This window comes from Pteronotus mesoamericanus, unplaced genomic scaffold (genome assembly GCF_021234165.1).
Source record: "Pteronotus mesoamericanus isolate MK-2021 breed Mesoamerican mustached bat unplaced genomic scaffold, CSHL_Meso_final contig_214, whole genome shotgun sequence".
NCBI lineage: Eukaryota > Metazoa > Chordata > Mammalia > Chiroptera > Mormoopidae > Pteronotus > Pteronotus mesoamericanus.
In genome coordinates, this window is record NW_026555089.1 from 5445244 (window position 1) to 5471115 (window position 25872).

Here is a 25872-nt window from a genome sequence, read left to right on the forward strand (position 1 = left end):
TGAAGATTTCGCGTTGTCCGGGGAGGAATCAGGGAGGGGGAGGGGCCTGTGGAAGGTTGGCTCCATCTTGACTCCGCCCTCAGCCCCGCCCCACTGCGGCGTTTTAAGGGTCTCTAAGCAGGTGGCTCTGCTTCAACCAAAGTCAGGGGAGTGTTCGGGTGGGGGACATTCCCAGACTGTCTAGGCTAGGCCAATGTTGCCCCACCTCATTTTGAGGAAACTGAGGACCAGAAAGGGCTTATTACTAGGATTATCTAGATTGAAGTGTGGGGGACGTCGTGACTGCCCAGGCCCGAGTCAGGGAGTGGCAAGTCTTGTGAGGCAGGTTTGGGGCGGGTGGTTTCACAGTGAGTGTGTTTGAACCCTAAGTCCGGAAACGGTTACGGGCTCCCCTAGGCCCGGATTGTGGGGACCCCAACCGCCTGCGGCTACCCCTCACAAGTTCCTCTTTGCCGGGGGCTCTGGCATCCAGGCCTCCAGTTTCCAACCTGCGGAGAACCCACCCGCAGCTTGCATCTGCCCCTTTCCATCTGGCACCGTGGAGCCAGACTTCCGGGGCCCCAGTCCCGCCTGTGTGAGTTGGAGCTCCCTCCACAACATCCCCCAGACATCGAGGTCTCATCTCCAGGTAGCGGCGTTTTCACTCCTCCCTCCCCACACGATCCTCTCCCCCAAATGCTCCCATCTTGCTCTAGCCTCTCCCTCTGACTGTCACAAGGACCCGGTGCCTTACGCCCCAGATCTCTACCAGGCCTGTGCCCCCCGCTGCCCGCAGGAAGACGTCCGGCCCTGGGTCGGCGTAGCCCCGTGGGAACGGTTTGTTTCGAAAACAGGAACCCGGGCCGGGGGCTGGGCGGGGCGCCCCTTCCCCACCGCAGTCCGCTTCCTGCCCCTCCCGGCTTCCTCTGCCCAACACCAGGCAGGGCGGGGGGCACAGGGGCGTCTGGGGTGGGGGTGTAGGGCCCTCCACGTCCCGCGAGGCCTGACCTCCGCTCGCCCACCCTCGGCGCAGCCAGTGGCGCAGCCCCCCGCGCGCGTTCCTGGCCTCTGGGCGGCGCGGCAGGGGAGGAGTTAAGCTGCCGCAGGGACTGCCGCGTGGGGGGCGAGAGGGAGCCCCCGGTGGGGGAGGCGCGGCAGCGGTGCAGAGCCCCGCGCAGGGGCGGGGAGGGAAGGGGGCGGCCGCGCGCGGGGGCGGGGCGGCGGGGAGCGGGCCGCTGCGCGGAGAGCGGGCGGGAGCCGCAACCGCAGCGAGGCCGGCGGGCAGGAGCGCACGGAGGTGGCGCCTCCTGGGCCGGGTGCGGACTCCTTGCCGCAGGTCCCAAGAGTGAGTGAAGCGTGCGCGGGCGCGGCAACGCGTGGAGGAGGGCCGGGTCCCGAGAGGCCCCTGGGGCAGCGGGTGGATTGTTGGGTGGGGAGTCTGCGGCCGGGTTCGGGGAAGGAGGGAGCAGCAGAGAGAGCTGAGGTGCCCTGGACAACCCGCGGGAGGCGGCGGCATCGCGGCGCACTCTGCCCTTGCCAGCCACAGCTCAATGGACCTTCCCCTGCGGAACCCCCATTTGACATACGAGAAAATTGAGGCTCCTAGAAGCCAAGTGATTCTCAAGGTCAAACAGCAAGGAAGCGGCAGAGTCAGGAGGGGATGGCTCTGGGTGGCTCCTAGGAAAAAGTCCGCTAGAGAACTCCATGGAGTAGCCCCCGCTTCTCTCTCCCCTCCCCGAAGCGGGTACCTTTTCCGCGGCGCAAAGCTGTGCCAGTGGGCGGAGGAGGGGGGTGAGCGGTGTTAAGGTGTTTGGCCCAAGGGCTGGCCTTGGACCGCGGATGAAGGGGTGGTGGTGGAATGGGTGTGTGTGTGTACACCCACGGGAGTGTGTGCGTATGTGGGAGGGTGTACATGCGTGTAGGTGCACTGTCTGGCATGTGTGCACACATGTGCGGATGTCAGCGCAGCCGTGGCTGAGGAACTCCAGGCTGGCCTGGCTGGAGTGAACAGAGGGTCCGCGAGCCGGCCTCCTGAATGGGTTTGGATTCCGAGGTAGAAAGCTGGGTATGCTTGCCCGAGGGTTCTCGGTGTGCACAGGGTGTGGGTGCCATTGTGTGTGTGACACAGGATGAGGCGAATGCCTAGGCCCGGGTGTGTGTGAACCAGCCGGGGCGTCTTGCACCCCAATGAGGGTCCCTGGTCTCAGGTATGGAATGAGTGTCTGTCCCTGCATGGGTGCGTACTGGAGTTGCTGGTGGAGTCCTTCAGGCGCTCACCAGCCCCCACGGCAATGGCGCCCCCTTCTGGGCACCCTACTTTATGTGGCCAGCCAGTGCGCGCGCTCACAGTTGGACTGTGCAGTATGGAAGCCTGGAGTCAGGAGTCCGAGCTGGAGAGGAGGGTGGCTTGCCTCAAGGCTGAGCTGGGACCCCTGGGGCCTTCATGGAGGAGGTGGCTAGGGAGCGCGCGTTTCCCAGGCTCAGGCTTCCAGCTGACGCCTCCGGGCCGCTGCGGGCTTCCCCCCCCCCCACCCCCGCCCTAGGAATGTTCCTCTCCATTCCTGCCCTTCTCCCCAAGGGCAGGTCCCTGGGGGCTGCTATAGCCCCGCCTCCCCTTCCCGGGAACCAGGAGGGGGCGAAGGGGGCAGGACGCCTGGGTTCCTCCCTCTTCCCATCCCAGGGAGAAATTCCTCTGAGGTCCCCTCAGGCTGTGAGTTCCCAAAATAACCTTGCGGGGGAAGGGAGGCTGTGGAGGGAGGGAAGCGAGAGGGGCGTAGAGCCGAGTTGCGGTTGCTGCAGGTGCCTCTGGGGAGAGGGCGCGAGAAGAAGAGGGCCTACCGGGGGGCAAGGGCATCAACCAGCCCCCGGAGTCCCGGCTCATCCTCATCCCCAGAGAGTCCCTCGGCCTTCTGGCGACTCCGAGGGTGGGCCGGAAGTCTTTCGGTCAGCCAGTTTCCCAACTAGTGGGTTGCACCATCCCAGGCCAGACCGTTTAACCCCGGGAGTGGCCCACGACTCCGCCCCTGCCCAGCAGGGGGCGTGCCCGCCCCGCCCCGCCCTGTTCCTGCCCACTGACGGCTCCCCTGGCCCGCGCCTCCGCCGACTCCCACTTTACCTCTCCCGGGACAGGGATCCGGCCCCAGACCCGTGGGAGGCTCCCGGAGCGCTGCTTGATCCAGCCTACCCACGCCGGCGGCCATGGCGGGCACCCTAGACCTGGACAAGGGCTGCACGGTAGAGGAGCTGCTTCGCGGTTGTATAGAAGCCTTCGGTGAGTGGCACGCGAGCACACGCCGAACCTGAGTGCAGCCGGGGCATGAACCTGGGCCCCGCTTCCCAGGACCCTGACTCACTCAGCTCCACATCTTGCATCCTCTTTAACGAAAGCCTCCTCTTCATCGCAGAGAGGTCCCCATGCTTTCAAGAAGATAACATGTTTCACTTCCCTAGTACGCTTGCGTTGAAGGCAGGACGGGGTCCCCAGACTCTGACATGCGGGGAGCATTATCTGTTTCTCCCGGAGAATCCGGAGGAACTCTCTATCTCTGGCCTGAGAGCTGTTTCCGGCTGATGGGGGGGGCGGCGACTTATCTGGTGAAGGGGTGCCCCTTCCCCCAAGCACTCAGGAAATGACCTCTGGATTCTTGACCCTGGGGAACCCAGGCTCCTTCCGCTCCAGCTGGTTCCCCTCCCAACGATGGGCCCGACTCAGACGCTCCCCTCCTCCAGTTCCTTGGATCCTGCCGTATCTCTCTCCCACCTACCACTTCTTTCTAACCTGCCCCCTGGTTTTGGAATCCTGGGAAAGCAGGAGATGGGCAGATGTGGGCTGGGGGTGTGGGGGTGTGTGTGTGGAAGGGGACCAGATACCCGCCAGACTGAGGGGTAGGGTTTAGGGACCACGGTTGCTGGACAAAGAGTCAACCCACTTCTCTTTGACCCTGCGGAGTTAGATGACTCTGGGAAGGTGCGGGACCCGCAGCTGGTGCGCATGTTCCTCATGATGCACCCCTGGTACATCCCTTCGTCTGAGCTGGCGGCAAAGCTGCTCCACATATATCCTTCGCGCGTCACCAAGGGCCCTGCAGTCCAGTCCCCAAGGGAGCCCAGGCCGAGAATGGGCTTCACCTCTAGAGCTGGGCCCGTCCTGCCTCCCAGAGTTCAGGCTTGGCCCAGCCTCCCTCTAGGACCCATACCCCGCCCCCGACCGTCTCCCCAGCCTGGGTCTTGCCTTCTCTTTCCCCACAGTCCAGGACCCTTCCCTGCTACCAGTTTGGTCTCCCTCTCGCCTCTCCCAGAAACCAGGCCCTGCCCGCAGATGGCCCCAGAGCCTAACCCCATCCCTCTCACGGCGCCTCCTGAAGCTCACCCCTCATCCCGCCATCCCAGAGCTTCTGCCTGGGCTGTGCCCCTGCCCCAGATCCATCTGCAGCGATTCTTCTAGAACCAGGCCCCACCCCCTGCCTCCCTTTCTAGATCTAGGCTGCATCCTGGTTTTCCTTAACTCTCTTTCACCTACCAACAATCTCGGAAGGACAACTCCAGTTCGCTGCAGGTGAAAACGTGCCATCTGGTCAGGTGAGTCTTCCCTCCTTGGGGCACTGTCCCTTCCTCCCCCTGCCCCCTTCTCTCAGGCTTCACCGTGGCCTGAAGGAGTTGTCCACGTGGGTTTGCCCCGGGCTCCGTCCATCCTTGGAGTGCTACTGCAGGCCTGCCCTGTCCTGGTCCTGGCCTGGGTTCTCCAATCTGCCCGGTGGGGGTGGGGAAGGACAGAGCTAGGACAGGGGGAACCATGGTTTGAGGCTCTTTCCCCCTTTATGGGGAACTTGAACCGGGGTTGGGTGGGGTGGTTGTAGGGGAAGGGCCGCCTTGCGTGACTCCCGCTCCCCTTCAGGTACTGGATCTCAGCCTTCCCAGCCGAGTTTGACTTGAACCCTGAGCTCGCTGAGCAGATCAAGGAACTGAAGGCTCTACTCGACCAAGAAGGGAACCGCAGGCATAGCAGCCTCATCGACATCGAGAGCGTGTGCGTGGGGGGAGCTTTGGGGCAGGGAGGGCATTCGGCATCCTACGCTGTCTGCGCTTAATAAATGTTTGTTGAATTGAATGAGTGAGGGTCATGTCACTCTCTTGCTTAAAAACCTTCCGTGGTTCTGTCGCCTTCAAAATGTCTTGGCTAGAGATTAAGGCCTCTGGTGGCCTCCTGCCTCTCATCTTCCACAGCCCAGTGCCCATCCCACGCATCCCATCCTGTGGTCACATGGGTCCACTCGCCATTCTCCAGCCCCGCATCCTCTCCCATCACGATGCTCTGCTCATATTGTCCCCCTTGCCTCTCTGTGTTACCACACTCGGCTCAAGTGTGGAGTGTCCGTGGGCTCTGAGGGCCCAGGCTCTTTCAGGGCGCACTTTGTTGTTCCCTCCTCTGTTCCCCGTGGCACTTTGGGCAAAGACCTGTACACATGTCACTCTGTTTTGTGATTGTTTCTGTGTCTGTCTCCCTCCGTAGCCTGTGAGCTCCTTGGGGGCAGGAACCATGTCTTGCTCATCTCTGTACCCCCAGCATCTAGCACAGCGCCTGGCACTCGGTGCGTCTTCCATAACTGTGTGTGGAGTGCGTGACGAGAGGGAGACTGCAGGAGCCCTGGGGCTGGGGCCGTTGTGGAGGTCCTCAGTCAGCTTGAGTGGCGTGTTTGCATGAGTGTTGGGCACCTCCAGCAAAGGGCTCACTGCCCCTGCCCCTACCCCCCAGCCCCACCTACAAGTGGAAGCGGCAGGTGACTCAGCGGAACCCTGTGGGACAGAAAAAACGCAAGATGTCTCTGTTGTTCGACCACCTGGAGCCCATGGAGCTGGCGGAGCACCTCACCTACCTGGAGTATCGCTCCTTCAGCAAGATCCTGGTGTGGCCCGAGGGCCTTCGGTCAGGGGTGGAGTGCAGGCTAGGGCTGGGGTCCCAGAAGGGGCAGTGTCCCTGGGGTAGCTGGGGTCACAGGGGGGTGGGTGGGTGGTGTCGGTGTAGCCACCAGAGGGCATCCGGAGGGCGAGGAGTGGCCATGGGGGAGGGGAGGGGCCCGCAGGGCACTGAGGCTACTCCCGCCCCCAGTTTCAGGACTATCACAGTTTCGTGACCCACGGCTGCACTGTGGACAACCCTGTCCTGGAGCGATTCATCTCCCTTTTCAATAGTGTCTCGCAGTGGGTGCAGCTCATGATTCTCAGCAAGCCCACAGCCCCCCAGCGGGCCCTGGTCATCACACACTTTGTCCACGTGGCAGAGGTGCCTGTCCCTCTCCTGTCCCCTCCCCCCCCCACCTCCCCAAACGCCGGTCTGGACTAGTCCCTCCTTTCCATGACCCTCTGCCTCCATTCCAGAAAAGCTGGGCCCAATTCTGGGCTCATTCAGTGACTCCCCCCTCCCCCTCCCCCTTTGTCCCCCAGAAGCTGCTGCAGCTGCAGAACTTCAACACGCTGATGGCAGTGGTGGGGGGCCTGAGCCACAGCTCCATCTCTCGCCTCAAGGAGACTCACAGCCACGTTAGCCCTGAGACCGTCAAGGTGCCTGGGACCGGAGGGTCAGGGGAGCAGCCTTGTCAAGGCCTGGGGTCAGGCTTCCCAGGGAACTCACAGCAGCCAGCGAGTGCTGGGCACTGCTGCCCTCATTTGACAGATGGGGAAACTGAGGCTCCGAGGGGTTAAATGCTTTTGCTGGGTTAAACAATGAATGAGGCAAAGTTGGGGCTCACAGGCCTGCCTGACTCCAAAGCTTTATTTTCTTCTCCTTTTGCTTAAGATACTGGGTGGCATACATATAGAAAAGTATATGAAACACATGTATAGGTTAAAGAAAAATGATGAAGACACCTGTGTAATGGCCACCCAGGCCAAGAAACAGAACATTGACATAGGCCATGGAGCTCCCAGCACCTTAGAGCGCAGCTCCCTCCCCATCAGAGGGAAACAATGTCGTGACTTCCATAACCATGACAACCTTGCTTGTCCTTACAGCTTTTCCACCTGTACATGCATCCCCAAACAGCGTGGCTTTCTTGTTGCCTGGTTTTGAACTTTCTATGAATGGAATTATGTTGCTTATGTTACTATATATCTCCTCTCATTCTTACATTCTATTACATGGATCAGTTGGTCATTCATTTCCATGACTATATAATATTTTATCGTGAATCCATTCCAATTTATGTGTCTGCCCCACTGTTGAACATTTGGGGTTTTTCCAGTTCTGGCTGTTATGAACGACACACCTAAGAACATTCTTCTAATTGTTGTCCTGTGCTGCTTGGCCTTCCTGAGCCTCAGTTTTTTCCTGTTAAATGTTGATAATCTGTGGCCAGGCCTGGCGTGAAGGTGTGGCATTTTGCCGTGGGTGTTCCCTTGAACTCACTCTCAGGGGCTAAGGGAGCCAGTGCTGGGGGACAGTGAGGGAGGATTTTGACTTTCCACCCATCCCTGACTCTGACCCTCATCCTCTCCCACATTTCTAGGGCTGAGCGGGGAGGATGGTTGAGCCAGTGATGTGCATATGTGTGTGACCTTCTGCCCTTTGCCCCCCAGCTCTGGGAAGGTCTGACCGAACTAGTGACGGCCACCGGCAACTATAGCAACTACCGGCGGCGGCTGGCAGCCTGTGTGGGCTTCCGCTTCCCCATCCTGGGCGTGCACCTCAAGGACCTGGTGGCCCTGCAGCTGGCACTGCCCGATTGGCTGGATCCTGCCCGGACCCGACTTAATGGAACCAAGATGAAGCAGCTCTTCAGCATCTTGGAGGAGCTGGCCATGGTGACCAGCCTTCGGCCTCCAGTGCAGGCTAACCCTGACCTGCTGAGCCTGCTCACGGTGAGGGCCAGGCACCGGGACTGACAACCACACTTGGCCCCGGGTTTACACGTGGCTGCAGCCTTGGCCTTGGGTTCCTGGTTCTGGTCAAGGGACTAAGAGCCAGCCTGGGCTCCAGGGTTTGAAGTGAACTCAGATGGGTTCCAGGCTCCAGGCAGGACTATGGATTGAGGTCTGATCTTGAGCCTGGTGTGTGGCAGCCTCATGCACACCAGCCTCTGGGCTGAGTCCCTAGCAGTGGGTCATGCTCAAAGTGTAGGGCCAGACTCTGGATTCTGGGCGCAGTGCTTTCTAATCATGGTCCTGAGCGCTGAGGTTCTGGGCTTGACTGTGGGCTCAGTTTTGCTGTCTAGGGTAGGAGCTGGGTTCTAGTCCGGATCTTGACCAAGTTCTAGACATTGGGCTGGGGCTTAGGTGTTGGGTTTGGAGTGAATTCTTAGCTTTTCCTAGGCTCTGGGCTGGGATCAAGGCTGAATTCTAACCTGGATTCTGGATGTTGGGTTGGAATCTGGGCTGGGGGCAAATGTCAGAGCTCTTGGCTGGGTTCTAACCTGGATTCTGGGCTGGGATCTTGGCAGCGCGTTTTGCTCAGGATCTAGGGGCAAGCGTGGTTTCTGGTCTGTGTGCGAGGCTGGCGTGTCATTGCTGGGGGGTGTTCTGAGCTGGCCTTTGCCCTGAGCCTAGCTTCTGGACTAAGCTAGAGGCTGAGCTGTGGTCTCCAGGTGGACCTGTGACCCTGGGTTAGGGCAGTGGGCTCCTGGGAGCAGCCAGGGCTGGTGGGTGTGATCAGACCTGTGTATCACAGGTGTCTCTGGATCAGTATCAGACGGAGGATGAACTCTACCAGCTGTCCCTGCAGCGGGAGCCACGCTCCAAGTCCTCGGTGAGCGAGGGAGCTCTCCCTCCCCGCCCTGCCCACCCTCTTCCTCTCCTCTCTAGGGTGCAGCCTGCCCTGGGAAATCCAGGTTTTGAGGGTTTGGATTGGGTAGCGGGTTTTTCCTAGCGGGATGGGGTTAGTTGGGTGGTGGGTGGTCCTAGGGAGGGCTGCAACTGAGCCTCAAACTTAGCCACTGCCTCCTCCTTCCTGCTTGGAGTTCAGGCTCCCCTATCCCCAGGGTTTCTCCTCTCTGCTCCCCCGGGCCCTGAGCTCCCTCACCTCTGGCCTTCGCTCAGGCCTGCCGTTCCCACAGCCAACCAGCCCCACGAGCTGCACCCCACCTCCCCGGGCCCCAGTGCTGGAGGAGTGGACCTCGGCTGCCAAGCCCAAGCTGGATCAGGCACTGTTTGTGGAGCACATCGAGAAAATGGTGGAGGTGAGACCCTGTGGTGGCCAGCTCTGAGGCCTGAGGGGTTCGGGGACAGGTCCGTAGTGGTCATTCAAGGCTGGTTTTTATATCACCAGTGCCAAGTTCAAGGGCCAGCACTCAGCCTCCAGAAGGCACAGGGGTATGGGAAAGGGCGGTGATGGGGGAGAGAGACAGCTGCCCATGTCCGGGACCCCTTCAGAACACGGACTGAGAGTGCGGGCGCGAAGAGACTGATGCTCCTTTTCTCCTCCCGCCCTGTGCGTGTCCCTCAGTCTGTGTTCCGGAACTTTGACGTCGATGGGGATGGCCACATCTCACAGGAAGAGTTCCAGATCATCCGTGGGAACTTCCCTTACCTCAGCACCTTTGGGGACCTCGACCAGAACCAGTGAGGAGGGCTGGGAGCTGGGGGAGAGGGAAGGCAAGCTTACTTCCCCCTTGGGTTTCAATTTCCTCCCATGCGAGGTCAGGCGATTGGACCAGAGGAGCTGGGCCAAGAAGGCTGCCAATGTGGGGCAGCGCTCCCATCTTGGGGGGGGCTGCTGGCTGCGGGGGCACAGGCTGCCTCACTCGTTTGGACAGGTGGGAGCCCCACCTGCACCTGACAAACACTGTGGTCTGGGGACAGTTGCTACACAAAAGCCATTTTATTTGTGGAATTCACAGCTGGCAAAAAGTGTAAGCAAGTTGGACTCCTGGGTAGCCTGTTTTAATGAATAGATAAGAAAGGCTTGTAATTAGCAGCATCCATTTGCTTATCACCAATTCACAAACTGACCATTTGGACAAAGAGCCAGTTGTCTGATGTTGGTTAAACGCGCTCACTTCAACCATGTTCAGATCCCTGTTTTGCTGAGCAGACAAAATTCCAGTCAAAATTTACAGTCCATCACAGGTTGAGTTATTTTTTAATGTCAATCCATAGTTTTAAAATCTGGGTTTTTTTTCCTCCATATTGCAAAAATCCCTGGTTAAAAAAATTAGGCAGTAAAATAGATTTGTAGGAAACAGTGTATAAAGAAAGAAGTGGAAAGTTCCCTTCCTCCTTTCCTGCCTGTTACTATACTATCATAACCTCTCAGCAACACCGTTAGCAATGTTCCTGGTTTGGCAGTATGTGTATCCTTCCAGTCTCCACGCTCCCCCCCGCCATGCATGTGCAAATTGACATCGATTTTGTTTGCCTGTGTCTGTGTCATGGACAAACAGAATGATGGTGTAAATTTAGCTCTGCCCATGGAGTTCGTTACAGTTGCTTTGTTTCTTCCCTCAGAGTTGAGGCAGAGTTCCATGTTATCTCCCTGGGTTGGTGGGTCGATTTTTTACCAGGCCACCCTCCCAGTGGGGATGCAGCCCTCGGAGACCTTCGAGGCCCCAGTTTCATGCAGGAGTCCCAGCCTTACCTTCCCACCACCTGCAAGCCCCGGGCCTTGTGCCTGGCCCCAGGCTGGGTATCAAAACCCAGCACCTGGCTCACCAGGCGGGGGACCAGCAAGCCCTCCTGAGGCAGCTGCAGTGTCCCACCCCAACTCGCTGCCTCAGTTAGAAGCTCCTTCTTTGTTTCGGCAACTCGGGGTCAGGGGAGGATTTCCATTTCTCTCTTGCAGACTCACCTATGCATTTAAAGCAATTTTTGATATATTTTAATCAGCACCTAGGTATTTGTAGCAGTAGGGTTTTCCGTTTTTAGTCAGTGTCACGACAGAACTGCACGCCTTGCTTTTTTGTGCTTTTGTTTTCCACCTAAACCTTTGTCATGGACATCTCTTCATGCCGATTCACATGGAGCTACCTCATTCTTCAGAACGGCTTCAGAGTATTCCATGATGCGGCGGGTATCATTACCTCACCGTTCTCCTGCTGATGGGTGTGTAGACTGTGCCCAGTTCTCGCTATTAATACACGCCAGGCTGCTATGAACGGCTTTGTAGCGATGTACTCAGGCCACTGTTTCTGTAGGAGAAATTCCTAGAAGTGGGATAATTGAATCAAAAGATATGCACATTCTAAATTAGGAGAGGGACTGCCAAAGTGACCTCAGGCAAGGTCGTGCCAGCTTGCACCCCGTCAGCAGCCAACGAGTGCCTGTTTCCCAACTTCCTTGCTAACAGCGAAATCTATAATAAGGTTTACAATTTTGCCAGTTTAATTGGCAAATGGTGTCTTGGTTAAATTCGCATTTCTTTATTTCTAGATGGTATAGAATATCTTGTCATATGTTTATTGGCCATTATATTTCTTCTGTTAACTGCCTGTTCATAGTCTTTGTCCGTATTCCACTGGGTTGGTTGGTTGGTCTTTCTCTCATTGATTTTTAGGATCTCTGTTAATGGATATTAACCCTTTGTTGTTGAATGTGTTCGCAAATATTTTCTTCCAGTCTGTCATTTATGTTGTCTTTTCCCATATAAAAAATTTTTTAAATTTTGTGTGCTCAATATGTCAGTCTTTTCCTTTATGGCTTTTTGGATTTGTGTTATGTGTTAGAAAGGCCCTCACACCCTCAAGGTTACAAAATTATTCTCTTCTACCTTTTCAGATACTTTGATTATTTTATTTTTTACATTAGTGTTCTCAGCTCAGTGGGAATTTAGTTTTCATGCCCAGGATGACGTAGGCATCCAAGCTTATATTTTTTTCTAACTGGCCAGTTGTCCCAATGCCCCACTGATCTGAAGGGCCACCCGCATCACATCGTGGAGCCCCAGATGCGAGGGGTGTGGGTTTGCAGCAAGGACCAGCCTTAGCAACGGCTCTGCGCAGCCCAGGCCCCATTAACTACACGACTCTGCTGTAAATGCTTCCTGTGCGCTATCTCACTTAATCCCCACAACTCCCCCCACCCTGTGAGGTGTAGGAACTATTATTATCCTCATTTATAGAAGAGGAAACTGAGGCACAGAGAGATTAACCAACGCGAGGTCACACGGCCAGGAAGTAATGAAGCCGGAATTCGAACTGAGGTCTGTCCATCTCCAGGGCACACGCTCACCCTTTTCCTAAAACGTGGGAGTAGGTGAAGATAGGGTTCTGTGGGAAGCCCTGGGTAGCGCGTGGGAAACACCGATCCCAGGTGTCTTCCCGGCAGGATTACGCAAGAGCTCCTCTCCCCAGAACCCTCAGAGGTCTTTCATTTTTGTTCCTTGGAACTGCTGTTTGTTGGAGCTCAGTTTGGGAAATAGAGGCTGATAACCCCAGGGGAAAGTGCACAGCCCTTTGCATTTACACACCAACTCTGTGAAGGGGACAGGGCAGGAATTATAGTCCTCATTTTTCTGGGGAGGCGACCCAGGAGAAGTGACTTGCTCAAGACCACACTTCTAATTAGTAGCAGCCACTACACCTGCCAGACTCCAGACTAGTGTTCTTTCTCTTCCCTGCACCGGGGGTCAGTGTCAGACGTTTGGTGAGGACCTTTCACTGGGTAGGGGTTTTTCCGTTAGGTGGCTGGTGCGTGTTCCTGGGGAGGGCTCAAACTGAGGTGCGCCCCCTCCCCGGACAGGGATGGCTGCATCAGCAGGGAGGAGATGATCTCCTACTTCCTACGCTCCAGCTCCGTGCTGGGCGGCCGCATGGGCTTCGTCCACAACTTCCAAGAGAGCAACTCCTTGCGCCCTGTTGCCTGCCGCCACTGCAAGGCCCTGGTGAGCCCCCACCCAGCCACCCGGCTCTGGCCTTGGTCCCACCCACCCACGCCCCGCCCTGTTCTCCCTTCTCGCCAAGCCCCTGCCAGAGCCATCTCAGCTCTCAGCCTGATTCATTTCACCTGCCTCTCCCCTTGCTCTTCTGCACCTAACCCTCACCACTGAGGCCCCGGAGAGGGTCAGTCCCAGCCCCTGCCATCGGGAAGGAAGAAGTAGAGCCAACGCCTTTAAATCCCTCCCCCGCAACACGGCCTCCCTCCTTTATTTCAGATCCTGGGCATCTACAAACAGGGCCTCAAATGCCGAGGTGAGATGGAATGACAGGGCTACTGGGCTGAGTTTTTTTTGAAGAGTTATTATCCGGGTGGAGATTCTTATATTTTGGTGGGCAGTTGCAAAGTACCTTGGAGCCAGAGAGGCATGATGGTTACATGTGAAAGGCTTTCATTTTGGCGAGGCAGCTTCCCAGGAGCAGAGAACTTTGGAGACGACATAGAATGGCAAGTAGGATGAAGAGAGCACTTTGGAAGGAGACTTTTGTTTTGGTGGGGCAGCTGCTCAGGAGCAAAGGAACCAGGGAGAGGTGCAGGCCTGGAGAATGGGGTGGAGGGTGTGCCGACCAATGGCTGTGGCTGGGCTCCCCCATCTTCCTCCCCCAGCCTGTGGCGTGACCTGCCACAAACAGTGCAAGGACCGCCTGTCAGTGGAGTGCCGGCGCCGGGCCCAGAGTGTGAGTCTGGAGGGGTCTGCACTCTCACCCTCGCCCACACACACTCACCATCGCGCCTTCAGCTTCTCCCTGCCCCGCAGGCGTGGCTCCCGGCCTCCAGGTAAGAACTAGTTTCATCCTCTACTGGCCTGTGTAGGACAGGAGACAGGGCCACTGGGGCAAAGTCTTAACTTATCCCGGATGGAAACCATTGTGGAGTTTGTACAATAATTCTCTTATTTTGGTGGGGCGATGAAGAGGGTTGGGCTGGTAAGGGTCCCAGAAGGTGCCCAAGGATGCCTGCACCCTCTGAGGCTGAGGAGAAAGACTTTAATATATAAAGAAGAGTAAAACTGAAAGAGGCTTCAAGATTATGGTCACGCTCTTATTTTGTTAGGGAGATTGACAATGAACTAGGAAGGGAATTATGTGAGCTGTTTACCTGCATTTTCCTTTTTTTGGCTTCTCTGGAGGCCATTCTAAGAATTTTAAGTCCCTTACACTGCAAATCTCCTGGCAGCTCTTTTGGGGTCTCTGACGGTTTTAGGTCAGTTTGCTGAATGACGATTCCTCAATTGATTATTTTGCTGAGAGCAGTCTGAAGAACCCTGTTAAACTGGGGTCTAAGCCAGTTGACCACAACCGTTCCGATTGGCATAAGTCCTCAAAAATAGAAAAGATAAAACCATTTGCATCGAGCCTTCCAGAAGTGCTGGGGGTCTAAAATGTGAAACATACAGTAAATTGACATTTAAGCAAACTGCACTAACAAATCTGTGGCTGCGAAAAAGCTGCGGCAAAACGAAAACCTAGAAAAAGAGCCTCAAAAATTGGGTCGTTTGGTGATTCAATGAATTGATTTTTGGTGGATGGGTCTGCTTCCTGGATGGGGCTGGATGCCTCCCGTGAGTGGGGGAAGGACCGCTGGAGGCAGCCTGGGCCATAGGAGTTGATCCTGTAACGCAAACCTCACTCTGCCCCGGCAGAGATCCGAGAGGAGGAGGTGCAGGCGTTGGAGGATGGAGTGTTTGACATCCACTTATAATAACGGTGAGTCTTCCCACAGCCTGTACCAGAGCCTCTCCACTGAGGGCTGGGGGAGGCACGGCCAGGGCAAGGGGTGCTCTGTCCAAATGGCCTGGCCCAGGCAGACTCCTACTTTTGGGGGAAGATCTTCCTCACCACCTCTGTTTTCTCTTCCAGCTGTGACTGGATCGAGCACTCATGCCTGCCTTGGAGAAAAGACCTGGACCAGAGCAGGGAGCCTGGGTCCTGGGGCAGCAGGCTGGGGCTGGGGGGCGGGGCATGAGGGTGGCATGCGGAGGCGGAGGGCAGGGCAGGGCAGGCCTGGTGTCCCTAAGGTTGTACAGACTCTTGTGAATATTTGTATTTCCCAGGAATAAAAAGGCCTGTGTCATGAACCTAGACCATCAGAACCTAGAATCCTGGAGGGGTGGGGCAGAGGACTGGAATCTCGGGGACTAGAATGTTGGAGTCTAGAACTTTGTAGTCAGAGAAATCTTGGAAGACCTGGGATCTCCTGTGTCTGGAATCCTTGGGGGGACTAGAACCCTGGGAGATAGGCACTTAGGACCAGAAAACCTTGGAATTTAAGCATCTCGGAGAGGGCCAGAAATCATGAGGAGTTCAGAATCCTGGAGGTCTAAAACTTGAAACTAGCAGGTCTTTGCATTCAGAATTCCTGGGCCCCGGGGTCTTGTATAACCATAGCCTTCAGCCCACAGTTGACATTCCCTTGACAGGTAGCCTTTCAGCTCCCACTTGAATACTCCCAGCAACGGGGAGCTCACTGCAGAGAATCATGGGAGGGAGAGGGCTGCCCAGAGTGCTGTGGGGGGAGGGAGGGAGGGCCTGGGCAGCTTTCCTGCCTTGGGGGTGGGGGCTGCACTCCTTGGGCTTGCAGCCTCCCGGCCTGGTGCTGCTGCCAGCCGGAAGGACAGTGACTTCCAGAGGAAATGCATATTGATCCTGCTCTCAGCGTCCTGTGGCCTCTCCCAACCCAGCTCCTCTCTCCTGAGTTTGCAGCACGAAGGTTTTGGGGGGTCACTGCTACCTGAGGAAGGCTAAGGCCACTTCTAAGGCTGGTTCTAGGTTAGGAGGATGAATGGGGGTCTTTTAAAGGTTTTGAAGCCGGGCCAGGCTGCCCCTGGGGTCTGGAGACTCCAGATAGCAGCCCTGGGAGTGGGAGCTCCCAAGCCCCTCAAGCCGGGGCATGTCCTACAGTGGCTGTGGGGGTGGAGACCTGAGCACCCTGACTCCTACCTTCGAAGCTCAGCATCTGGACCAGGCAATGGCCTCAGGCCCCTCCCTCAGGGTTCCCTGACCCAATGCCAGCCTTCCCCTAAGGACCCCACTCCCCCTGGCCTGTTCCTCATTGGGGTCTCCTCCTACCCTGTTGCTTTTCAGCCCCGTGTTGGGACCCCTATCCTTGCCTTTCATTGGGTCCCCTGCTCTGCCCCTCCTTCCATCCTCAGCCCCCTCCCGCCCTTCCCCCTCTCCAGGCTGTAATATCCGTTTCACGATTTGGGGGCTGAGTTGCTATAACAACAGACGGCGATTGTGTTGTGAAGAGCAGCTCGCTCCCTGCGCTGCCCGCCTCCCGTGCTGCCTCCATCCCTGCAGCCTGGTCAGCTACCCTCCCCACCGCCCCTAGCCCCAGCCTGGCCTCTGGGCAGTGTGTGTGTGTGTGCATAAATGTGCCCAGGGCCGCCCCGCCTGCAAATGTGACGGGGGACTGTCTTTCCGTGGCTGCACGTGTGAATATGGTGTATGAGCTGCACACTGTGTGTGCATGTGTGTGCACTGACACGCACACCGTATTTGCTGCCTTTCTCTTCCACCGTGTGTTACTGAAGAAGGGCCACGTTGGGTGGGGGTCTATTGGGCAGGGTGTCTTGAGGTCTTGAGGTGGTGGGTCCCAACTGCATCAGGTAGTCTGAACCTTGGACCTTGGGGGAGACATCCTTGTGCCTGGAGGGGAGGGGCACGGAGGTGCAGCAGCTGTCAAGTGACCTTTCTTGCCCTTGATGGGCAAAGGTGGCCCAGAGAGCTGGGGGTGGGGACAGGAGACAAATGCTCACTCTAACATCCTTTCCTGCCCCTGCCCTACCCCCACCCCTTCTCACCTATAAGGGTCTGAGAGATGGTCTGTGAGGCACTGCGAGTCACTGCACCTGTCTGTCCGTCTATGCTCTCGTGCCTGGCTGGATGAATCTGTGTGCGTGCGTGCGTGCGTGCGTGCGTGTGTGTGTGTGTGTGTGTGTAGGCTTCAGGGAGAGGGGCCATGGGGACTAGGTGGGCCAGTGGGCTATGGGGTCAGAGAGGTGATTTCACATCCACGGCCCTGACTCAGCAGTTCCCATTCTCTGGCTCCTATAGCGGCCCTGGAGGGGTCAGCCTGAGGGTGTGTCAAGGTGAGAGTGGGCCCCAGGTCTGGCTCAGGGGTCTCTCTTTCTGACCCCTAGGAAACAGCCCCTGCAGCCTGGGTCCTCCCATCACTCTTTCACAGGCTGGGGAGGGAGACCTGGTAGGTGGGTGTCCGCACACAGTAACTGACCACTCTGTGCCAGGTGCCTCAGGGTGACTGTGGGCAGGTCCTCTGTGTGCACCTGTTCCCCTGGGCATGTATTTGCCTCTGAGTGCGTAGGCACCTGTGTGCGCAGGTTTGTGTATGTTCTTCAGCAAGCATGCGCTTCCTGTGGGTGTCTTACCGTGGTGGGGCATTTCTGCAGCGGCCCTTGTGTGTTGCTTTGGGAGTGCTTGTGTAAGTATGGATAGGTGTGCCTGGCTGTGAGTGTGCCCATGCATGCATTGGTGGTTGAATGTGGGTGTTCTTGCATGCTCCTCTGGCTAAGGAAACACCAGCTACCACCGGCTGTGCAGATCACAGACCCTGCAATGGAGATCAGGATCCTGGAGTGAGCTGGCAGACAGGTCTGGTGAACACACACGCGCGCGCACACACACACACAAACTGTTTAACTCAGAAACCCACTGGCCAGCTCTGTGGCATGAGCACTAGGTGCCAGGACCACCTTTCACTGGCTGAGTGCGTGAAGGGGTGTCCCATTCCTCCCACACCAATACACACGCACTGTGATGCAGATGCCCTTACAGGCAAGACCATCCCGGCACCACACTCACTCTGAAACTCATGGTTGGGAGAGCGGAAAAGGGGGCTGTTGTCAGTTTCCCTTTGGGGCAACGTGCAGTTCCATCCCTGCCCTCAAACCTACTCTTACCCCAGGTTAGGCTTCCAGAAAGGATTGGCGATCAGGCTTCAAACTCTGGGATTCCCGTGAGGCAGGGATGTGCAACCCCAAGCCTCGAGGTCTACCCCACCCTCCTCTCTATCTTTCCCTCTCCCACCACCTCCGTCCGTATCCCAGCAAAGACACTCCCTCCTCGGTTCAAGGGGCAGCCAGGCCTCGGGCGGTGGGAGGCGGAGGTCAGGCTAGGGGCTTGAAAAAGCCCCAGCAGCCGCGGGCAGGGTCCCCCTTCCCTAGGCTCGTTGTTAGTCCGGTCCCGCCCCTGGGTGTAGCCAGCAGAGGGCGCTGCGGCTCAGGTCCCACACCAGTCAGTCCTACTCGCTTGGTGCCCCAAGTCGAGGCCCACAGCCTTCCCTTTAGCTCGACCTAGCTCTGGGCGCTGCCACATGGACCTGCCGGTCTGGGGATGCGGGACCCGAGGGCCCAATCCAATGCGCGCCAGGGTTTCCAGAAAAGGCACTGGGGCTGGGTTGCGGGTCGGTCTGTTTGGGGCCCCGGGCGCCAGGGCTAAAGACCGCGAGAGGCGGGGAAGAGCTCGGATGCCTTGGGGCCGGGACGCCTGGGTCCTTCGTGGGGGAGGAGGAGGGCCAGTGGAGCCGCGGGACTGACGGCTTCTGCGCCTTTGCATTGGCTGCGCCGCTCGTCCATTAGCGCAGCCTGGTCCAATGCGCGCGTCTGTGGGGCGGGCACTGGTGCTGATGCTGCCGTCAGTCGGTGTTGCAGGGATGCGGCGGCGGGAGCAGCCGCCCTGACTCGCAGAGCATCCTCCTCCGAGCGGCACCGCGGCGGGGCGGGCGGGGACACGGCGGGGAGCTAGAGAGGCGCGAGGCAGCCGACACCACTGGCCCCTGTTCTGTCACCCGCCGGAGACACGGTGGCTCTGGGGCTCTGATCCCCACCCTCCAGTTCTTGGAGCCCCCAGAACCAGGTACGGGGTTGGGGGGGGGGTGCTGCGGCGGAGACGGGCGGGGGGCGGGAGCCGATCTGGGGAGGGGAGCGACTAGAGAGGCGGGGGAGGCAGGAAGGATGGATTGGGGGGCGGGGGCGCTGCCGCGCTGAGAGGGCTGGCTGGGTGACAGAGGAGGCTAAGCGGCTGGGGGCTGGGGGTCCGAGCCTCCCTGTGGAAGAGGCACTGGCCCTGAACTGGGGTGAATGGAGGTTGCGGGAGGGATCGGGAGAGAACGAGGGCTGCGAGGGAGGCTCTGAAGAGGGGGTTCCCCAGTCTGTGCTAGCCCCAAGGGCTGGAGGCAGTGCTCAGCCAGAGGGGCTGGGGAGCTGTTGTGCTCTGAAGGGTCTGCAGGGGAGAAACCAGCGAGGAGCCGGGCTTCGTGGGAGGAGAGGGTGCTGGAGAGGGGAAGAGAGTAGTGGAGAGGCAAGGAGCAGGGGCCAGGCCAAGTGCTTCATACTGGGGGGCACCAGTGAGCGCCAGGCTTTACGGGGGGATGGGAGCCAAGGAGAGGAGGTTATCGGGAGGGGGCAGAGGGGAAGGTGCCAAGGTGTTTGAGGCAGAGACGGGTCTGTGCCGTGGAGAGCCAGGAAAGATGGGGGGCCTGAGGGAGAGGAGCGGAAGCTTGCGGGAGAAGATTGGGGGCCGTCAGAGAGGGAGACTGGGAAACCAGTAGGAGGGGGCCGTGCCGGGGTGGGAATGCACTGGGGCGGTGACAGGGTTATGGTCAGAGAGTGCTGCAGGGAGAGGAAGCTGCGGGCCCCTGGGCTTGCTCTCCACCCCCAAAGAGGAGGGGGCCTTTTCTCCTGTCCCAGCCTCCTCCCCTCGCAGAAATAGACAGCTGCCTTGGGGTTTTTGGGCTGGGGTGTGAGCCCTCGAACCCTTGGAGACAAAATTGTCTTTGAGGGGCTGTTGTAGTCTTCACTCTCAACCCCACCTGAGTCCTGGGTGAGGGCATCTGGTGCTTCACCGAACCAGCGAGGTCTGTTTCTTGGTGCCTGGAAGTGAAGGGGGAAGCCATCCAGACCTGGAGGGATGAAATGAATCCTAGGGGGTGGGTGGGTCTCGGGCCCCCAGGCCTCTGGACTGCCTTGGGAGCTTCTGAACACCTCTGGTTTTGTATGTGCTGGGCGGTGGGGTGGGTGGGCGAGGACCTCCCATTCATCCCTGCCCCTCCCTCTTGTCCACCTTCCCTGTGTCTGGGTATTCCTTTTGGGGGAGGATGGACTTAAGGGCCTCGCATTCTTTATCTTTCACCAGAGTAGAAAAAGAGAAGGGAGGCTGGCCAGTCTGTTAACCAGGAGGTCTTGTTTTGTGGGTGCTTCAGCCGCTCAGGTCCCTAAATCCTCCTGCCTCGGGGTGCTGGCCTCTGAGGCTGGGCTGGCTTTTTCTGGGGGAAGGGCCTGGCAGGGGTCCCTTCATTCCTGCCTGAGGAGGTGTTCTCAGCCCCATCCTGCCCTCAGGTCGAGGGGGGGCGGGGGGGGACTGATGGGCTGGCAGAGGCCAGTGGTCACTCTCAGTGGGTGGCTGGGAGTTCTCCGGAGCCCAGGCCTCTTCTGCCTCCTTGGGCTGGGCTGAATCCACACTGTGTGTTCCTGAGGAGGGGGCTGGGTTCTGGAGGGGTTACTGGGGACCTGTCTTCCCTCCAGTATCTGTCTCTTCCCAGGTTCAGCCTCTCTCTCCCATCCCTTTTGCCAGTGACATGGACAACCTGACACTGATACGTACACTCTGTGGCACCCACCTAGACACACGCCTACACAGTCACACACACCTGCGTACACAATACACCTCCTGGCAGCACGCCGCCTACACTCCCTGCCCAAAGAGCCTGCCACCTCGCTGTCTCAGAGACCTCCCCCGGGTGCTTGCTGTCATGCACATGCCACACACAGGGCCCTCGCATACCCCCAACACCGCACCGTCAGCCCGCCCAGCCCCCATCCAACCATCCACCGCCCCAGGTTCCCACAGCCAGCTCAGGCACAGCTCTGTTCCTCCATATACACCTTCACTCTGGGACACGCCCTCCCCTCCCAGACAGCCACACGTGTGCACCCTCGCAGAGACACCAACCCCTCCCGCCCCTCCATGGCCCTAACACACATCATTAAGTGCCACGTTCTCGTCTGGCCCTAAGACTTTGCTTCAGGCCTTTGTGTGTGCGCACCCGCACACGCATGCACACTAAGAGCCCCTTTGAATCTTGGTTCACCCCTTAAGCTTCTCTCCCACTTTCATTCTCTCTCTCACTCGCTCTCAGATCTCTGCACCCTCAGAAAGCCCCCCCAAACCCCAGGCCCTCCTGGTCTAGTCTGCCACTCAGCCACACCTGGCCTTCCTCAGCACCTTCCCACTTCTAGGCACCCCCCACCCCAGCACTCACCCTCACCCGCGGGGCCCTAGCCCTGCCCAGTGCTCACCATGCTGCCCATTCATTCCCAGCTCCTGAGCCCAGCCCCCACGAGGATGCCCGGACTGGGTTCCGCACGCAACCAACCCTGCCGCTCCATCTGCTGGGGCACTCCCTGCCTGGCCCTGTCCACACCGGCAGGCCTGTGGGCTTTCGGAGACTCATTCAACAAATAATCTAGCGCGGGCTAGGCACCTCGTTGTCATTTACGAAGCCGTCTCTGCTGCCGCCGCCCCCATTTAAGGTGGTGGGGTGAGGTGAGAGTGAGGCTGCACAGGTTCAGCTTTCCCCATTCGGTGGGCCTCAGCTTGCTCGTCTGTCAAATGGGGGTCCTCATACTTACCTCATGGGGTTCTAGGAAGAGCTAGGTGAGATGATGACAACGATGATCAGTCACAACAGCTGTATGTACTGCAGACCCGCCGCGAGCCTGGCTCTGTGTGCTGTGAACTTCACCTGCTTGGAGGCATTTGGCTGGCACACAGAAAGCCCCCAATAAACAGCAGCTCTTTGCATCATCATTGTCATGACCTTCCAGACACGTACCTTTCACGGATACCATGTTTCCAGGCACCTCATGCTTACTCACAAGGCTGCCCCTGGGAACCATCTGTCGCCTCCGCATGGCTGGGGTGCACCCACCCCGGTCGGAACCCCCCAGCTGTGCACAGCGCACGGGTGGGCAGAGGGGTGAGCTCACCCTTTCCATGGCCTATCCCCCGGCCCGTAGGCAACTGGGCTTCGCCCCCTTCTCCGTCGAGTCATTCAGTCGCACCTTGGTCCCCAGCCCACCCATCTCCTCAGCCCCACACACCTGGCAGCAGCTTTGTCATGCGCACCTCAAGCTGCCACCTCTTGTGCCCAGGCCCATTCATGCTGCTCTCCATGGACACAGAGACCTGCTCAGGGGGACCCGTGAGCCCAGCCTGGGCTGCTGGGGAACTCCCACGAGTCCCCAGACCAAGAGTCCTCAGACCAGTGTGTTCCTCCATTCTCCCACCTTCTTAGGCAGGGAAGGTGCCCAGTGCATGGGAAAAGGGTCCAGGGGGAGGAGTCTAAGTCCCAGCTCTGCCACACTCAAACTGTATGACCTTGGGGGAGCGTGCCCCTTCTCCTCTGTGAGTGTCAGTTTCACTGTCTGTAAAAGGGGGCAGTGCTAAGACCTGCCTTGCTTGCTTCCCTCATTGGGCCCTGGTGAGAAACTAAGGAAACATGAGACACATGGACTTTCGCAAACTGTGAAATGCTGAGGTATGGAGTTTTAAAAGTAATGATTAATACAACACCCACTTTTCCATTTCAGTCTATGCCAGGCACTGTTCTAAGTGCCTTACATATATTATGGTAACTCTTAATTTTGACAACACCACTATTCTATTTTACACGTAAGGAAATTGAGGCCCAGAGAAGCTAAGTAACTTGCCCTAGTCACACAGCTAGAAAAACATAGACGGCTTTCAACCCAGTTCCAGAGTCAGTGCTTCTAGTCATTGGATTATCTTGTTTTTGCCTGCTGCTGAGGTGGGGCTGGATGCAGACACGCGTGAGGGCTCCTTTGTCTCTTCTAGGGCTGGAAAGAGGGAGCAGGAAGGGGAGGTAGGAACTGTCTGCAGCCCGCCAAACCCGCCTGAGGTTTTAGTGGGGAGAAGGGACCCTCCATAAAACACCTTCTGTGACTGGAAGGGCTCACAGTTTGGTGTCCCCTTTCCATATGATTCAGGAGCCCCATCTTGAGCATCGCTGAGCAGTAGTCATCCTGCCTGAGCTCACACACCTCCGCAGACGGGGAACTCACCATCCCCCGGAGGCAGCCTACTCGACTGTTGGATGCTTGGATTGCCAGCAAGTTTCTCTTTATCTCGAGCCAAAATCTCCCTCCTCATTACAGGCACTTCTCCCACCTGTCCACGGGCTGCCTTCTGGGGCCACCAGAATGTGTGTAAACCCAGCTCTTCCTTCCTGGTGCCTGGGGGAGGCCCCTGCTGTCACACTCCCAGCTGGCATGAGAGGGAGCTGGCGTGAGGAGAGGACAGCCAGAGGGAGGCTGGCATTCCCATGGCTGGAGGTGTATGTGAGTGTGGTGCAGAGGTGCCTGGAGGAGGGGCTGAGTGCATGCCAGGAGAAGACCCCTGGCCTGGGGCTTGGCCGGGGTGGGTGTGGACTATCTCCCCCTGGACTCTGCATCCATTTGCTCAGTTTGCGCTGGTGGAAGGGAGGCTTAGGCCTTTGGTCAGACGGGGGGCTCAGTGGAAAGCATCTAGAATGGAAGGCCAGTGGCCTTGGTTTTAGCTTTGCTCTGCTGTGTGGCCCTGGGCAGTCACTGTCCCTCTCTGGGACTCAGTTTCCACCGCAAAAAATATCGAGAGGGATGCACTCCATTTAGCTTTGAGGTTTGCATCTTTCAGCCCTAGGGGCAAACTCAGAGTCTGGGGCATCTGGAGAGGGCGGTGGCCCCCGTGGCCAGATCGGAGAAAGGTGGGCTCACAGAGCCCAACCCTGTCCTGTGACCTGTGGACAGTGCAGGGTAGGAGTAAGGCCACCTCTTACTTGCACTCAAACTTGGGCAAATGAATTCATCATTCTAAGTGCGGGTTCCTTGTTTGTAAGCTGGGGGTGACCCAACTACCTCCTGGAACTGGAGGATTAAATGCACCCGGTGGTCGAGCCTCCATCTGACGCACAGTGTGGAGCCCCAAAGCTGTAGCCCAGATACCACAGTGGCCCTGGCCTGGCCGTGGGAAGATGAGGAGGAGGCTGTCAGCTGAGGAGGACCCAGAAATAGTTTAGGAGAGGACTCAGTGGGGAAGGGAGTAGGATGAGGTCCTGAGAGCAGCCGAGTCACCCCACCCCCCACCCCCTCCAGCTTCCAGCACCACTAGTTCAAGGGTGTTGGGTCCACCTGTGAGGGGGCTCTGGGAGCTGACTGGGTGCAGAGTCCCAGTTGACACTGGTGAGGAGCAGTGGCTGTGGGCCAGCAGTGGCTGGCAGCGTGCGCCGCAGTGACGTCAGTTAGCAGGCAGGACATCCCGAGTTGGCTGCTCTGGCCAGTCAGTGTCTGTGCGCTGATAGTGGGCACCGGTGAAGGAGCCGTTGGTCTTGGGGAGCAGTGCCTCCGCTCTGTGGGTGCAGGGGCTTCCTCTGCATTGTATGAGCCTGGGCGAGGGGCCTTGAGCAACTCCAGGGGACACCGTCTACTTGACGTGGTTGTGCAAGGCAACGGCCCTGGCCACGGGGAGATCAGAAGCCAGATGCTATCTGTGCATCAGGACGTGAAGAAGGAAGGGACATCTCAGCTTAGCAGGAGCCCCCTAAGTCCCCAGAGGAAGGGTGGGTTGAAGGCTTGGTCAGCAGAAGCTTGGGCCCGGAGTGCGGAGGCGGAAGGGAGGGGAAAAGAAGGGTAAAAAGCAGCAGGTTTCCTGGGAACTGAAGGGTAGTGTGGGGTAGAAAGGACCCCGGTGTCCTCTTAGCTCACATTCCTCTTGGGACAACCTCTGCCTGGCAAGCCCGAAGCTGCCCCAATGGTCTCTGGGTCCCTGGGGAGAGAACGCAGGGAGGGCTAGGGTTTCCTGCTGGCCAGCCCTGCAGCCCCCGGGCCCCTGGCACTGAGCCACGCTGGCCTGCGCTGCAGAGCTGTGGGCTGTGGGGAGAATGAGTAATGAGCCTTGAGGGGCCGCAGGCCCAGACCCTGGCCTCGTCCCTCCCTGGAGGCACCTGTAAGTTCAGCCTCTGTCCCCACAGGCGGCTCGCATGCTTGCACATAGCACCCCCTTCCTTCCCACATTGTCCCTGCACATCTTGGCACACACACAGACCAGTGGAATCGCCCCCTCCTAGACTCTCACTCGATTTGCTGCCACCCCCTCTCCCCCAATCAGGTAACATTCTTTCTGTTTCTCAAGACCCAGGCCTCTACCTTTCAGTCTCTGGAGGCCTCTCCACCATCTTTGCCTCTGTCTGTTCTCTGCCAACTTCCTGATCGAGGGAGACCCTGCCCCTGGGTGTTGGGCAAGGACCCTTCTGCCATCTCTGTAGGAGGATGTATGACAGAAGAACTGGGTTGGGGACCAGGGCAGGGGAACTAAAATCGCCTCCCTCTCCTGAGCTGAGGGGTGAGTGGACAGCAGCACGAAATCCTATTCCCTCTGCCAGTGGAAATCAATAGCTAATTAATTCCCTCCCCAAAATAGTGTCCAGAGGTGGGGGCCTGGGAGAGAGGCTGAGAGAGGCTAAGAGAGGCTAGGCCAGACCGAGACTGAGACCCTAGCAGGGGAGGGAGGATGTGACTCAGGGGCTGTGAATCCGCTGGGCGTCACAGGCTGCCCCTTTTGGAAAAGAGGGGGGGTTCGGCCTTCCCCCCCAAGCTTGAAGGTCCCTCTCCCCTGCTATGGGCTGGAGTGGGGGTGCGTGTGTTTGGGGGTAAAGGCGTCAATCAGGCTGGGAGCAGGTGCTGCATTTAATTTGATTGGCTAATTAGCCTGTGCATGTTAATTATCTCCTTTACCCAATGAGGAGAGGCAGTGGCAAAGCTATATATAACCCAACAGTGTTTAGAGGGAGAGGGGCTGCTGCCTGGATCGCCTCTGCCCCTGCTTGGGAAGGGGCAGCCCTTGGAGGGGCACTCGAGTCCCCGTTGGAGTCTGTAGGATTGGGGGTGGGACAGCAGTCAGAAGGGGCCAGACGGAAGGACCCGAGAGCTGGGCTTTAAGGGTCCTGAGGACTTCTCTGCCCCGT

General features: G+C 58.2%; 1 protein-coding gene across 1 annotated transcript; it reads left to right on the top strand.

The window, feature by feature from the left end:
• The first annotated feature begins 1229 nt into the window (after positions 1 to 1229).
• Positions 1230 to 14883, top strand: RASGRP2 (RAS guanyl releasing protein 2). Its single transcript, XM_054570950.1, has 17 exons — positions 1230 to 1324; positions 3109 to 3250; positions 3933 to 4035; positions 4495 to 4557; positions 4874 to 5005; positions 5732 to 5882; positions 6086 to 6259; positions 6421 to 6537; positions 7552 to 7833; positions 8639 to 8716; positions 9024 to 9146; positions 9413 to 9528; positions 12643 to 12784; positions 13055 to 13091; positions 13444 to 13614; positions 14480 to 14543; positions 14697 to 14883. The coding sequence occupies exons 2-16, from the start codon at positions 3178 to 3180 to the stop codon at positions 14536 to 14538; spliced, it is 1821 nt and encodes a 606-aa protein (XP_054426925.1). The 5' UTR covers positions 1230 to 1324; positions 3109 to 3177; the 3' UTR covers positions 14539 to 14543; positions 14697 to 14883.
• The last annotated feature ends 10989 nt before the right edge of the window (positions 14884 to 25872 follow it).